At 43.3% G+C, this 15,498-nt stretch overlaps 3 protein-coding genes across 4 annotated transcripts; 1 reads left to right on the plus strand and 2 right to left on the minus strand.

Moving 5' to 3' along the window:
- Positions 1-249: 249 nt before the first annotated feature.
- wbp11 (WW domain binding protein 11) lies at positions 250-7,104 on the minus strand. The gene is made up of 12 exons (XM_079178292.1): positions 6,955-7,104; positions 6,235-6,321; positions 6,068-6,099; positions 5,873-5,966; positions 5,490-5,686; positions 5,007-5,140; positions 4,266-4,432; positions 3,883-4,119; positions 3,675-3,800; positions 3,287-3,568; positions 1,816-2,001; positions 250-1,490 (listed from the first exon to the last, which is right to left on the minus strand). The coding sequence occupies exons 2-12, from the start codon at positions 6,296-6,298 to the stop codon at positions 808-810; spliced, it is 2,202 nt and encodes a 733-aa protein (XP_079034418.1). The 5' UTR covers positions 6,299-6,321; positions 6,955-7,104; the 3' UTR covers positions 250-807.
- Positions 7,105-8,444: 1,340 nt separating this feature from the next.
- On the plus strand, positions 8,445-14,280 carry LOC306709907 (uncharacterized protein). Of its 2 annotated transcripts, XR_013767491.1 has the most exons (5): positions 8,445-8,634; positions 9,044-9,176; positions 10,154-10,782; positions 11,205-11,306; positions 14,151-14,261. XR_013767491.1 is itself a non-coding variant. In XM_079178223.1 (4 exons), the coding sequence occupies exons 1-3, from the start codon at positions 8,570-8,572 to the stop codon at positions 10,775-10,777; spliced, it is 822 nt and encodes a 273-aa protein (XP_079034349.1). In that variant the 5' UTR covers positions 8,445-8,569; the 3' UTR covers positions 10,778-10,782; positions 14,151-14,280. The 2 variants fall into 2 exon arrangements, 1 of the variants encoding a protein (XP_079034349.1); XM_079178223.1 differs by lacking the exon at positions 11,205-11,306 and having other exon boundaries at positions 14,151-14,280.
- LOC306709906 (pleckstrin homology domain-containing family F member 2-like) lies at positions 13,727-15,498 on the minus strand. Its single transcript, XM_079178222.1, has 2 exons — positions 15,221-15,498; positions 13,727-14,691 (listed from the first exon to the last, which is right to left on the minus strand). The coding sequence occupies exons 1-2, from the start codon at positions 15,462-15,464 to the stop codon at positions 14,090-14,092; spliced, it is 846 nt and encodes a 281-aa protein (XP_079034348.1). The 5' UTR covers positions 15,465-15,498; the 3' UTR covers positions 13,727-14,089.

Here is a 15,498-nt window from a genome sequence, read left to right on the forward strand (position 1 = left end):
TCAGCTCCGGAATGCGCAGATGCGAAAAAATCGAGCTAAAGCCGCACTGGATGATGGGATTTGTTGTTCTTACACGCACACACTGGAGGCGCCACAAAATCATTATGAATATTAAATTACTGACTGGTGGAATTTAGGGAAATCTTTCAGAGATATACAGCATCCAGACAAGAATTGCTAAAATGTGTGTATGATTGTGTTATCCATGTGATGCATATATTGTCTCCTATATCACATCACACTGAAGGATGAGGTAAAAAGTATTTATTTCGCTGCAGATCAAATCTTTTCAGACATGTATTTTGTCAGTGGTTGACAAACGTTCCACACCTTTATTTTGATGTCCAACATGTTTCGGAGATAAAATAACAATCATACAAAATGCTTTTTCTGGTCATGGCAGAACACAAACAGTTGGCCGGAAGAAAATGCCAGTTGTAAGAAAAAAAAGGGACTGAAAATGGAGGACAAAAAGCACAGGTAGTCTCCGGCAGACAATGTTTTCATAGCAGAGAATAGTGTTCTTTTTATGAGTCGGGTCTTAATAGCAACCAATTAAAAAGAAAAATTACAATTTCATGTATAATCAGATTTCTTATCAAACGAATTCACATAATCCTTGATACAACAAATACAAATCAAATGAAGATGGAGACCAGTGCTGAGTGTAGCAGACTTTCCTTGGTTTACTAAAAATAAACTAATCTAGCGGACTGCCTTGAAGACAGCTACCTCTAGCACTCTGCACAGAAAACAAATACACCTTTGAACCCCACTGAACATCTGCCCCAAATACCCTCCCAAGTCTCAGAGGAGTCCCTCCATCTCCCTCATAAAGGCTTCATACATCTGGTCTTTAGTCTTCATGTTGGACTGAGACACAGCACCCATCTGGACGTGCTGGACAAAGCCCATCGAAGCAGCCGTTGCCTGCTGTTTCTGCCCATGTCCACCTCCCATGCCGTCATCTCCCCTCCTTCCTCCGCGACCTCCTTTCTCGTGATGCCCAGCTGCTGACCCGTGCATCCCTCCGCTCTTGTCCCTGCGCACCCTCAGCGCCGTGGGCACGAAGCGGGTGACCTCTGTCTTCGGATTGATAATCTGAGGTTTGGCGGAGATGGTGGCTCCGCCGGAGCCGGCACCCGCGGCCAGGCTGCCTCCGGCTGCTGCAACCGAGGTGATGTTGGGTCGCTTTTCGATGGTGGCCGCGTGGTGGTGCCCGGGGGCATTGGATCCCGTGGGGGCGCCAGCTGTACCTGGGGGGGGAGGCATCTGCATGACGCCCGGTCGCATGGGCATAGACATGGGCATGGAAGGGGGCGGCATGTTGCCCTGTGAACCATCCGGGTTGGATCCTGAGCCTTTTTGTCGCTGGACAATGTTGGGAGGAGCACTGAGCACGTTGGCGTTGAGAGGTGGAGGAAAGAGAGAGAGTGGTGGGGCAAGTGGACGCGGGGGCCCTCCAGCTCTTGGGGGAGGAGGCGGGATACCTGCAAAAAGACACAAAGTGTATTTTAATTAGAAATGTTTGACTTTCCTCCTCGCCACTCCACAGATTTGAAACATAAAGTATGCTTACACAGTATATGTAATGATGCATAGAAGTATATTTCTACTGCCAGCTGTGATGGCATATAAAATAACTAAAATATTTTCTTGTGTCACGTTTATTCAGCATGTGTTCATGCACACACAAGAACATACAGAGCATATACACACACTCAGTTTACATTTGGATTGAAAGTACTACACAAATGTGCATGCACCCCACACACACACACACACAGATGTGTGCCTTTATACACATGTGCCTACCTGGTGGTGCAGGGAGTGGGAGTCTGGGAGGGGGTCCTCGTGGCGGGGGGCCCGGTGGGAGGCCAGGAGGGGGGCCTGGTGGGGGGCCCGGGGGCCGACCTGGCGGAGGTCCAGGAGGCAGAAGACGAGGCATCGGACCCCTCATGCCTCCAGGCATACCAGGAGGCCTCAGGAACGGAGGAGCACCTAAAGACAGAATATATCATCTAAAACAGGGTTTCCCAAAACTTCTTTTCGCGGGGCCACTTAAAAAAAAATGACAAACCGTTGTGACCCAATTCACTATTAGGCCTTATCTTGATATCGTAAGAGCAGCCAAATTTGTGCGTAAACAAACAGTTCTGACCATTTGTACTGCCATTTACCCATCCTGTTATAATATCTTGAAAAGGTAAACCAAGCATTTTGAAGAGATGTGTGTTTGATAAATGAAAACTTTGTTTTATGTATTTGTTATTGAAAACCTATACACTTGATAAATACTTTATAAATGAGACAAAATGAATGCATTTTAGCGGAGTTGTCGTTCTTTTCATTTTGTCTCATCAGTAAAACAAACAGAACGTACACTAGCCTTTAATATTAGATTCAATGTTATAGGAAGGCTACAATTATCAGAACAATACAAACATTCTATCCATCCATCAAATCCATCCAACCAGTCAAGTTGCAGAGACCTTGAGGTGTGGGCGATATGACCTGAAATGTTATCTCACTATTGAGTTTTTCTTGCGGTGAGGGTATTATGTGACGGTATTACAAAATGATAAAGGTTACTCCACTCAAAACATGATTCTAACTCGTTTCACTCTATTGTCAATCTAAGGAAACATATCTTAAAATATTGGAGTGATGAAATGAAAGTGAGGTACAGAATTACATGCGTTTTGCCCCATAATGTATGTGAATCATTGAGGGTTAGCAGCCTAGGAACATTATTTTTTACAATTAACACTTAAAATGATGAAGACACTTGCAAATGACAAAGTAGTACTTTGGTGATTCAGCGGGCGGCTCATCTAGAGATTCAGCATGTGTCGCCTTCTTTTTGGTGTGAGACGCACGGTACAGAAACAATAGGACAGTGAAAATGATCTGTTGAGGTCGCCGTCTGTGTGGACACCACACGCGTACGAGCTGCAGCAGTTCACCGGCTGCAGCTCGCAGGCTGTGAGATTCATAAAGAAAAGTAAAGGCCATAGACAGTATAAACCACATGTATGTACGTTTATCAAAATACATGTCTCGGCCAAATGTGACGTTGCTGAAACAAATCCTAATCAGTTCATCCTTGAGTCCAAGTGGACTTTGTACCAAATTTGTAAAAAGCATTCCTGAGGTATTGCATTCCCGAGAATGGGACGGACATCCCAAAAACATAATCCGAGCATCGATGCATAAAAAAATAGGTTAAGAGATTTATTCTAGTATGGAGTTCAGAGCTGGAGCATAGTTTTCCGTTGCAACTAACCTGGTGGTGGACCTGGAGGCGGGCCAGAGGGTGGACCAGGAGGCCTCATGGGGGGAGCTGGGGGTGGACCCAGTGGTGGAGGCCCAGTCATTGGTGGACCTTGCAGGTGTGGAGGCCCTTGCTGTCCCACGGGTCCAGCAGGAGGGGGTAGACGCGGATTAGCCATGAGGTGGGGCGGGTTTTCCCCGGGTGGTCCCCTGTCCTCGATGTCTGAGCCGCCCGATTCATCCGTGTATTCCTCCTCTACCTCTTCTTCTTCTTCGTCTTCAGGAACTGACTGACCTGGAGACAAAAAATTTAAAGAATACAGCACCGTGTCATCAGAAATAGAAATTAAAGTATGCTAGCTTAGCACGTATGGAGCAAAGACACTGGTATACTACAGTACCTGCCATCCTCAACATCATAGCCTGCAGCGGGGTAATGGCCTTGGTCTTCTTCACCACCCTCTTCTTCTTCTTCTTTCCTTCACGGAGTGCCTCTGGAGGCATGTCAGCGAATCGTACACTGCGACCTAAAGTAATTAAACGTAGTTAAAAGTAATTAATCAAAAGGATGAATAAGTTGAGAACTTAAAGCAATTTCCAAACACTCACCAGCATGTCTTTCATTTCTGTCTCTGTCCTCCTCCCTCTCCCTCTCATCATCAGGCCGGTCCACACTCATCCTCAGGTCTCCGTCTCCTCCTTCCTCTCTCTCGTCTTCGCTGTCCTCCTCGGAGTCGCTTTCGTCGTCGTCCACGTCATCCCGATCTCTGTCACTCTCACTGCCGCTGTCCCGATCTCTTCCCAACTCCATCGGAGAGTCCTTTTCTAAACCAGGAATGGAAGGCTCTGTTCAGGAAAAAGAATTAAATAAAAATGAGTAAGGGGAACCAGCAGAAACGTGAGCTACAACAAAATACAGAAAGCAACGTTTTATATATATTTAAAGGAAAATTTGCATTCAGAAATGTAGACATTAAGGGTTTGTGCGTTACCTGTGTCTGTGCCATAAGCTCGTCGAGCAGGAATGCCGTACAGTGCCAGAACCTGTGGGGGTGGGGGCCCGGGTGGGGGTCCAGGGGGCTTCTTCCCTGGAGGTAAGCGTGGCACACCTGGCACTGTTGCCAAAATCGGTCCAGAAGATGCCGACAGAGGTCCTTTACTGAGAGATGCATAAAACAGAATTCCCACAAAAAAAACAACATTACCTCAGTGGCAGAGCAATACTCAGCAGTATTACTTAAACCCATTGGTTTGTGGACTGCTGTTTTGAAGCCTTGAGTTCGTCGATTTAGCCGTCGCCATCTTGGATTAGCGCCATCACCGTGTTGTTGGTTTTTTTGCAACCAACGAACGGAAGTTAGCAAATTTGGAATGCAGAAGGGTGACGTAGAGACGCGTATACAGCTCTGATAGCAGCAGCGACCTGTCAATCACAGTAAGTTCGCCCTAAAGCACACTCCTATTTATGGTCTATTTTACTCTAAATGGGACCATCATTTACGAAAAGAACTTCATGCTGTATTAAAGAAGACTTGAAAGTAGCGATTGAGACCATAAACTCATGTTCACAATGTTTACTACGTGTAAAGAATCATGTGAGAAGTAGAGTCATTTTGTCATAGACTTCTATACAATCGGACTTCTTTTTGCAACAAGTTTTAAGACGGTTCCGCATTGGCTTCACTCGGCAGAACCAGAGGTTTGCCGCCTGGTATGCACATGTTAATAATTACCCAAAAGAGACGTTTTTCTTCAGTATGGAGGGGGGCTGAGCTCCTGGTAGTGGGATGTCCTGGATGTGGATATTGGAGGGTGCATGGGGCATATCTGGTAAAGGGATACTGTCAACCTCCACTGACTCTGCATTCTGAAAAAGAGGACACAGAACACATTATAGTAAACAGAGTCACCACAACGCCTAAGCATTGTAAAGAAACTAGAATATGAAGTGTCGGGGCTCAACAACCTGTGTACAAATTCCCGCAAATAAAACAAGAGACACAAACTTGCTGGCTCCCAATGAGTCAAGATTAATACAAATCTATATTCACAACTATGGATCTGTATGCCTGCAACCACAATACCTTCCCTATTGCGGCATCTCAGTCCAACCTACTACAGGCCCTCTCATTCAAACATAAATGTACCCAAGTCCTTGACTTGTAATTCAGCATATACAAAAACATGTTTATGAATCCAAATATACATAAACACACCTTGACTGAATCAAAATAGAGAGCCAGCTGCCCTCGCTTGGTCTCATAGTCCAACTCAAGTTTGCGTAGCTCCTTGTAGGTGTCGGGATTCTCTCTCTCATAGAGACGGACAATGCGCTCAAATGTCTCGCGTAGCTTCTTCCTCTTGTCCCGCAGCACTTTCTCATTAAGCAAGGGCTGCTGGACTGGGTTGAACTCTGTTGAAGGCGTTACAGAAAAGCTTCACATTTTAACAAAAGAAGCCGCTTTAGGTTGAAATAGTCCAAAAAGCCTTAAATAAAAAATATGAACATCTTAGAAAAATAACTAACTTTATATTTAGGGGCAGTAACCCTATGTACAGACACACAAAAGGCAGAAACAGACACATTCAACCCCCTCACCCATCTCATCCAGCTTCTCCATGTCTCTAATGATCTGTCTGGGGTCCTTCATCTTCAGCACAGCAGCTCTCACCATCATCCTCTGCTTCTTGTTCTATCACAGTTATTAACAAATGAAGCCACATGTTATTAACACAATAGCAACACTGTGAGAGAGTACATTGAAAAGTGAACATGTTTAAAGACCACTCGTACCTTTTTTAACTCCCTTTTCCTGGCCTCCTTTCCTGTAAGAGAGGTGGAAAACAAAAGGTACACTAGTTATTGTTCTGGCACTTGAAAACAATGAGTTGATCATTCTTCAGGTGTTATCCAGCAGGCCCGTACGGAGGAACCCGCTGCTGGTTATGGTCGGTACTTACTGGCCTGGTCGGTGGGGTTCATGAACTTCCCACTCTTGGTGGAGGAGGTTGAACGTCTCCCCATCTTGCCGGTGCTTCTCCTTCACCCTGCAAAGTTATGACATGTAAAAAATTAAATTAACCATCTGTGTCCGCCGAGGGAATATACACATCTTCACCTCGTATTTTACATTTCACAATCAATTCAAAGATGTCTCTGGCAGATGTTTCACAGCATCTTTGAGAGGATGGTCCGTTCTATTTACCTTCGTTTACTACTACTAACTAATGACATGCTTGTTGCCTAAACATACATTACATTTATAAGTATTAGTAGTAAAACTGTAGCTAAATGTAAATATAACATTAGGAAATATAAACATTGTAACGTTGCGCTATGTTGAATAATGTTAATAGTGATGGTTAGCGAACGTTAGTTAAACAACGTAGCTAACTATAAATAGCTATCGTACAAGCGAAGACAATCTAACGTCTCTCTCTGTGTGTTAGATACAACGTATTCAAACACAGCGGGTGTTTTAAGTGGCTATCGAACATTATAAAGCTGGTCAACTTATGTATATAATAGATATCTAACATCTATATCTTCTCATAGCGGCCCATGCAGCATTTTGCTGGCAAATGCTAACGTTCGGCTAACTGTTGACGTTAGCTCGCACTTGTAGCTAGGGCCGCGTTAGCAACGACAGCAGCGAAGGAGGAGCGAAATTAGAATTTTACCTTTTATTCCAGAAAAGTCCGTAGAGCGTTAACGCCCACACGCGCACCTCTGCGTACCAAAAACTAAAGTAAAACGTGTTGTGTAACGTTACGCTGTGAAAGAGAAATCCAAAACCTTCAGGAATGAATGCATGCACGGACTGCTTTAGCCGGTCGCCATGTTTACTGCGCGAGCAAGAGCGGAAGAGGCTCATTTGACGTCATCAAAAAGGTCGCCGTGGTTTTATTTTTCTTCAGATAATTATACATTTTATATGAATATACTAAAACTCGTATTACCATGTCTCTATACATGAAACAACAAAATAGAACACATAAAATTAATGTAAAAAATATAGAACTGTGCGAGAGAGATGTAAACATAAAACAATTATACACCTTTTAGTATGTGTCCGGTCACTTGAGAAGTCTTCAAATATATAGTTTTTATTAGTTGCTATCTTAGAAACAGAGTCAAAGAGTTTAACACAAAATAGTATTTTTTCAGTTAATTTTATTTGGGGAAAAATTCCACATTTACAAGAAGAAGAGATGGGCGGACTCCAAACTACGTTTTCAATCAAAAACTATATCAATATGACTATGATTAAAAAAAATATGACTATGATTAAAAAAAACAACCTTCCAAAAACAGAAAAGAACAGAAAGCAAAAAAAACAAACTAGAAATACCTGAAAATAAACTTTAGTCCAACGGTGCGACGCTCAGTCATACAGATGCTTCAAAGAACAACATTAGTATTTCATTCATTGTTCCAGATTACAGCATTGGAATTCTCAATCGAATCAGTGATGAATCATTGGTGTATACTGGGGAGATGCTGGATATTTTGCTGACATAACAATGGATCGAAGATGTGGCCTTTGAGAGCATAAAGCCATTCACACAGCAGACCAGATGTTTTAAAAGAGATACAGCGAACACACCAGAATCCAAAGGATGGAACATATACGGGAACTGTTTTAAGATAGGAAAACACAATATCTATAGGATGGTATGGATTTTGTACTCACTGAGAAACTTTAGAACATGTTTTCTGATTCTGATTCTGATTCTGAGGATGCTGAGAGAACTCAAACAGAACCTTTAATAAATTAAGTTGAGATATGATTTTACGTTATCTTTTACAAAGTTCTGGAGATAAGTGTTATCTATTTTTGTTTCAATATTTTTAGGAAAAAAACTTGATAGAGAGAGAAAATATAACTTTTCTTACTTTCTTGTTCTCATTATCTTTTATTTTCTCTGATATTATTAATGACGGTCCTTGTCCCCATCCACACTCCACACCAGCTGGGGCGGTAGTGCACCACAACGTTGTTTGCCAACCTTCATGAACATGAAGAAGAAGACTTCTAGCTGCAACCAGAGGACCTGCTCCCTCCTGGCCAGCAGAGAGAATGCGGGTTTGAGCCACTTCCGCTTTGGCTTCACTTTTCAGACCCGACCAAATGCTTCGTCTGCCTCTCACAGACAGCCTGGTGGTGTTATCTTGTATTCTTATTTTGTACAGCCTGTGGGTGTTATGCGTGTTTTCGTGTAGGAACGTGAACTCTTTCACGGTGCGTTTTCGGTTGATTAAAGTTAATTGTAACACTGTGGTGTGTTGTCTAAGATGTCTTGTTCAGCCTACGGTTGTTCCAGAAGACATTCTAAGGGGTCGGACGTTAATTTTTTCCGGTAAGTAGCGTTACGTTGTGTTTTAATCCCGTTGTTCACAAGCTAAAATTAGCATCCCAATTTATTTTAATTTGTAGCGTGAAATACAGATGCAGATTTCTAACCTAGCTAGCTCGCTAGCTTTAGCGTTTTTTTTTTTTTTTTGACGTTTGTGAATGAACATTTCTTCTGCTGATAACATCTGCGGCAGAGGACACGCAGCAAAGGCCCGTTGCTGCCCTCTGCAGGTCAGTTGTAGAACAACAGTAGAATCTGAGCATATCTCTGCTGGTGTAACTTCCTCTACTCGCCCAAACATTCCCAAAGGTTCTGTAGTGAAGACTGACACATGATTAGCTATTCACTTTCCATCTGTTATAATATATTAGAATGTCTGAAACAGTTAACTTTTTTTTCCTTCTTCAAACAGATTTCCTTTAGGTGATAATGCAAGGCTGAAGCAGTGGTTGCTGAATGTGAGGAGGAGGAACTGGATCCCATCTAAAAGTTCACGTCTGTGCAGTACGCACTTCAAGGAGGATCAGTTCTTCATAGACAAGGAGGTAGACGGATACATTTTAGTGCACTAATTAATTACACAGTGAATTCTCTAAATGTGCCGATACTTAGCTGTGAAAGTTGGTGAAATACCAGACCTAACGTGGAGGTGACTTATCAGTAAAAACATATCTGAATGTGTGGATATCACCCAGATGATGTCCGTGATCCTGATGGCACCCTTTTCAGTTTTACCAACGTCTACACAAGTTTCATTACAACTGCCAACATTTTGGCAAGTATAATGTGATTATGATTTCAATGCTCCTGTGTGTAAATACTTTTTTTTATAAATGGTTACAGAATGTGTGGTTTTCTCTTTTATTTAGTTCATCATCTTCTTTTGGTTATAAAGTCTATAATGTTTGACTATGAGGAAAACCACCTTTTAAAATCTGAATTTTAAAGGTCCAGTGTGTAGGATTTAGGGGGATCTATTGGCAGAAATATAATATAATATTCAGAATTGGGTTTTTTATTGAGTGTATAATCACTTTAAAGTAAGAATTGTGTTATATAGTATACAAATAAAGACAATATATGTTCGTTATTTGTTTTAGGAGATTAACATGGAGGCTTTTGAGAACTGCCAGTTGAATATCTAAGGGGCCAGACTGGCATTTATGAGCAAAAGTTGAAATGTGTTTTCTTAGCATACAATGAGCCCTTCATATCTTCGTAGGGAGCGGGTCTCTTCACAGAGCGCTTCATGTTGCACCGCCATGTCTCTACAGTGGCCCAGAAAGGACAAACCAAACTCCAGAGATACCCTTTCGTGTTTTTACATTACGTAAAGGCCACCGTAGTCCTCTGGCACGTTTGGAAAGAGCGTTTCCTTTGGTTGCAATTTGCTTCCTCACCACTAGATGTCACTAAATCCTACACACTGCTCCTTTAAATCACAAAATACACAATACAAAAAAGAAGAAAAAACCCTATGTAGCACAACTTACCTGCTGATGTCTTCTGCATTTATCTTTAGGGCAAGAGGAAGCTGAAGGACACTGCTGTGCCCACCATTTTCGTCTTTCAAAACCATTGGTTGATAGAGGATGTAACGAACACGACCACACAGACCAGCCTGCTACGGTTGACTACCAACATTGACAATGGACCGTATCACAACATTGCCAATGCGGAGCAAGCGCCTATTGAGGAGGAGGACGACGTAGTTGACTGCGATGTTGTTGACGATGTCGTTGACGATGTCGTCGACGGCGTCTTCGACGATGTCCTTGATGATGACATCGTTCGGGTTATTGTGGGTGGCGATGTCGATGAGGTCGTTTCCGATGACAATACCGAGTGTGAGACGAGCATAACTTCACAATCCGCTTTGCACGATCACAGCTACCGGAGTCTGAAACAAGAGCAGATCTACGTGGGCACTGATCACAACTACATAGTTTCTGGCTCTCCCAGGACACTGAAACGCAAAGTGGACGCGGTACAAGATCAGCTCGTCTTGGCTCACAAAAAGCTGAAGTTAAAGTGTCAGGAGACGAGGCGAATGAAGTCAAGACTCTTGTCCATGAAAAATCTGACAAAGGATCTTAAAAAAAAATTGAATGCAGTTGAAAAAACTCTGGCAGCGGTTCATAAGTAATGGAGGTAAGGCACAAACAAGTCCAGGAGCTCAAAGCTTTGAGGAAGAAGCTGATCTGAAGTCTGTTTATGTTAAAAGTCTCTTATAGAGATGCACCAAACTGCAACTTCCTTGGCTGATTCCGATTGTCTGTTAAAACACTTTAATTGACTGCAAGGCTCTGGACTGTTTTTAAAAAAAAAAAAAATGTTCTCTACCACTGTCTCCTAAACCTACTTTCATTTTGGACTTCACAATGTTTTCAGTGAACTAACTTAACTGGTAACCAGAGGAATGAGCTTACCCGTCTTAGTCTTACCCAGGTGGGACTCTAGACATGTAACAGCTGAGTGCTGTATTAACAGAGTAAGGTTTGTGCACGTAGAGTCCTGCTCATAGCGGCAGCTGTGTCTCAGACTGCACCTGTCGCCACACCCTGCTTCCTCAGGTCCTGCTTCCTCGGGTCCTGCTTCCTCTCGTCCTCAGCCCGTGACTTGGACAGTCTGCCACCTCCTTGTGAGCCTTCGTCTCACGGCAGCCTTGACCCAGGGTGAGGACAAACAGTTATTATTATAACCCCTGTTCTGGAAGGTCTATGACGTCGAGCTTGACATCTCGGCACATCGGGCCAAACAACCTCGCTCACAGAGTCAGGACTGGTGACATCATCTGTGATGTCAACCCTCAACTCAAAGACAGTCATTACCAAAACAAAGTCTAATCAAATGAAATAATCCGATCATGCTTAATTTGATTAGTAGTGATCAAACATTGCAGCAGGTGGAGTTAAGTGAAGCTTCAATGATGCACACCACCCCCACTCATAAGCAACAGACAGTTTAATGAACCAAGACTTCAGGAGAGCACTGTTGTGGTTTTAGGTCCAGGACGGCAGGACAAGCAGCCGGACATAAACATCCTGTTTAACAGGAGAAACGATGAGACAGTCGCTCTCGTTTAATGTTAACAAAACACTTGATTATTTTGCTGTCGCGATATCCCGTCGATACTAAATAGATCCCAAAATGTAGCTGTTACAGTGAAATATCTACACTAAGGTGACCACACAATACACTAGGAATTACAAATAGACAATTTTAAATAGCAAATATCTAAGCGAAAAACACATTTCTCATATGGCAAATCTAAACTCCGCTGTAAGTTAGTGGCCTGCACATTTAGGGGATTGATGATCTCCTATAATCGATCAGTTCAACATCTTCGGACGGTCAGTTTGTTTGAGTTCCTTGTACGACGACCTGAGAGCCTTTGTAGGCAGGGATCAGGGAGGGAGGAGGGTTGGAACAAGGTTTTCAAAGTAATGGTCAAATATTACAGGTGGAGTTAAACGGGAGCTTCCATGGTTCCAGTCACTCTCTCTCATAAACAGCAGACAGTTTAATCAGCAAAACGTAGTTTCAGGATTTTCAAGAGGGTTCCTCTGAGTCCGTTAGAGAGCAGGTTCTTTGAGGCATCTGGTTGTCTTGTCCCTCGCTGCAAAAGCCAAATGTGACACTAGGTGGCAGGAACGCCATTCTTTAACAGCCCAGCAGACACTCAGCAATAACACAATAACAGCTGTCAAGTGCTTATCCCCAACTTCAAATAATGCGCTCATATATATATTGCATTCTGAACACTTTCCAACTATCTACCTTTCAAAATAAAACGTTAAGGCAGTCTCTGTTCTCTGTACCGGGCTGATTCTGACCAAGATGTTTGCAGAATGTATAAAGACCTTTATTTGAACTCTTGTCGGATTAAATATTGAAAAGGCTCCAGGCTTTAATGGTAATCATCTTGACTCTGTGCATGTTCTACACATCTGCAATGCTCTGAACTCTTATCAAACATCAAGCAGATCTTCAGAAGCTCATTCTCTGCATAATTCAAACCAATTCTGTGACGTCAGCGGGATTATTCCGAGCAGTTCTCACTTCATGCTTCACGTAAACCGCCAGACGACACACAGTATTTACAGTCGAGGAATTATTGAGCACAGCGCGTCAATTATGACCAAATAAAACCAACTGCATGCAACGATGTTCTCATCACTGTTCAGAAAGACGGCTCAACCGTATAGGTTTAGATTGGTTTAACACAAGCACGTGAACAGCTGTTATTTATTATTGAGTGTCTGCTGTACAGTAAGAAGAGGTCTGGGTGAAAAGTGGCTTTTGGAATAATAAGGATGCCGATCTGTCAGATATTATGAAACCGTCTGAATTCCAACAATGTTCTGACTGCTAGTATACCTTCAAGTACACTAACATGTTTGGGACTCAGCAGATTTTAACCCCGTAGGAACGATCAACAACGCTCACATAATTATAAAGTTCTGATGGTGTATTCATATAAAATAGGAGCTGGAAGAGAGACGAGAGCACATGACTCACAGTGAACGTGTCATGGTTTCAGTTCATTTGTCCAAAAATATAAATGTTTGATTATTTAACAAAATCTTAAGAAATAAAGCAGTCAGAGTGACAAAGTTGGAAGTTCGAGGAGTGGACATTTCTGAGAGAAGCTTCCACTTCGTGTTTGAAGATCTGGGATAAAGACTTGAGTGTCAGCAGATTGTTTGTTCTGTTCAGTGAGACTAACGCCATGTACGATAAATGCACTCTGCTGTCTAATCTGGCCCAGTCTACAGGAAATAGGCAACATTTCCGTGTGTGGAGAAGTCAAACAGGTTTGACGCCACATTCTAAGAAATGAGTCAAACAAGATTAGAAAAATGTTGGCATTGAGTTCTACCTCTAATTAAATCAGATTTATCCATCACAATACCTTCACAATAAAATGTCACAGCTGTCAGTTTGTCGTAGCTTATCCCTCAACATACTAACAGCACATAAAAGCAGTCCTTGAAAAAGGATTGTATAACATTTTGTATTAAAGATAATAAAAGTTAAATCGGTGCATCTGACTCAATAATCTAATAATCACAAGAGACACGAATCCTTTACAAGTGTTTTCAGCGCTTTATTGTTTTTAGATCATTTCAAAGCAAAATAAAAAAAGTAGCAAAGTATAAACTGTTACAATGCAGTTTCATAACTGCGTACACTGCTCTTCTCAACATCCTCTGACATCAAATAATATCTGAGAAGATAATGGTGTTTTTACATGGATCGGGAACTGTGTTTAAAAACTCAGGTATGACAACATGAAATAGTTAAAAATACAATACATAGATCTCTCTCAAGGTTTTCTGTTGCATTTGTTTACCTCTGTGTCATCTGAGCCCATTCAAACGGCCAATACTCTCTGACTTCATTGTTTAAGACGCTCGATGATGGCGAACGTGTCTGAGAGACCGTCTCGTTGTGCTCATGTTTTAGGCCTCTGATTCATTGGTCTCGGGTAAACATAGGTGCCCATCTGTCCACAGGTGCCCTGATGGGACACCAGCCAGCCGCCGTAAGTGTGGCCCTCCATCATCGTCTCCACTCGCTCTTCTTCATCACTGGACGCCGCCCCATTGTCTTCCTCCGAGCTATTCTTCCCAGAGCCGTTCCCTCCCGGGCCGGACATCTCGTACTCCTTCGTCCTCGCGTCGCACAGGCTGCAGACCCTCAACCGCTTGGTGGGGTGAATGTGGCCGATCACCGCTCGCTGCGTAGAGCACCCGTTGCACACCACAAAGCCGCATTTTCGGCAGTGGTGGCGGCGATTGGTCTTGGTGAAATTGTCGAAGCAGCGCATGCACTTGAAGGCCGCCTGGTCTGGGATCCACGCCACAGCAAAGGTGGAGCCAGGTTGGCTGCCGCCGCCCTGCAGCAGGTTCGAGCGGCACTCCTCGATGTGCTCCATCCAGGCCCGCTTCTCCTCGTACGACGGGGCGGACACGAAGAACGACTTGCACGGCGTGCGCATCAGCCAGTGGTTCATCAACCCCTCAGTGTCCTCCATGTCCTCGAGCATGACGTCCTCTGAAATGACAGTCAAGATGGCATATTGAGAGCATTGCAAAAAACACTGAGGATACTATGGTCTGGTCTACCTGCGAACTTCCCATTTCTGCACAACAAGACTGTAGGTATAAATTAGAGTTGATTGCAGTCATATGTTCTGACTTTGGCCCTTGTTGTTTTCAACGTTACAGATCATTTTATTCTACAGGCTTCGCTGCATGAATGCAATGAAGGTGAACAGAATTCTATTTTGAGGTGTTCGAAGCATTAAAACATGACTTTGAACAAACTCAAAAGTATCTGGCATCTCCAGAAATGCTGTCTTTTTTCTTTCTTTTTTTATGTGTGTTTGTTTTTAGGTTTATCTATAGAATTATTTGCTCAACTGAGAGTAGTTTAGGTGGTATGTGGACAGGCAAACATAGGTGCAAAGCAATAAATACATGGTCACTCTAGCTTGCGTGGAGTTATGAATACAGATACTGGTTTGATCTTTTCTCTTCAGTCTGATTGGATGAAGTGTTCAGCCACAGGAGAAGTTGCTCACCTAGAGGGATGACCTTCGGGTTTTTGTGCCAGCGGCCGTGCAGGATGATGCTGCCGTACACCAGCACGTCGTTGAAGAGGAAGAAAACCTTGGGCTGGGGCTTCCGGCGACCCTGCTTCACCAGGCGGCCCTGTCCCATCAGAACCCGACCCGGCTTGGACAGGGACGGCCCCGCTGGACCAAATGAATTCACCACCGCCTGGATGCGACGGCGGTTCTCGTTGTTGAACGTAAACAGGTCCATCGCGGCCACCGAATAACCTGTGTTGGCACCGGGA

This window comes from Pholis gunnellus, assembly GCF_910591455.1.
Source record: "Pholis gunnellus genome assembly, chromosome: 17".
Taxonomy (NCBI): Eukaryota; Metazoa; Chordata; class Actinopteri; order Perciformes; family Pholidae; genus Pholis; species Pholis gunnellus.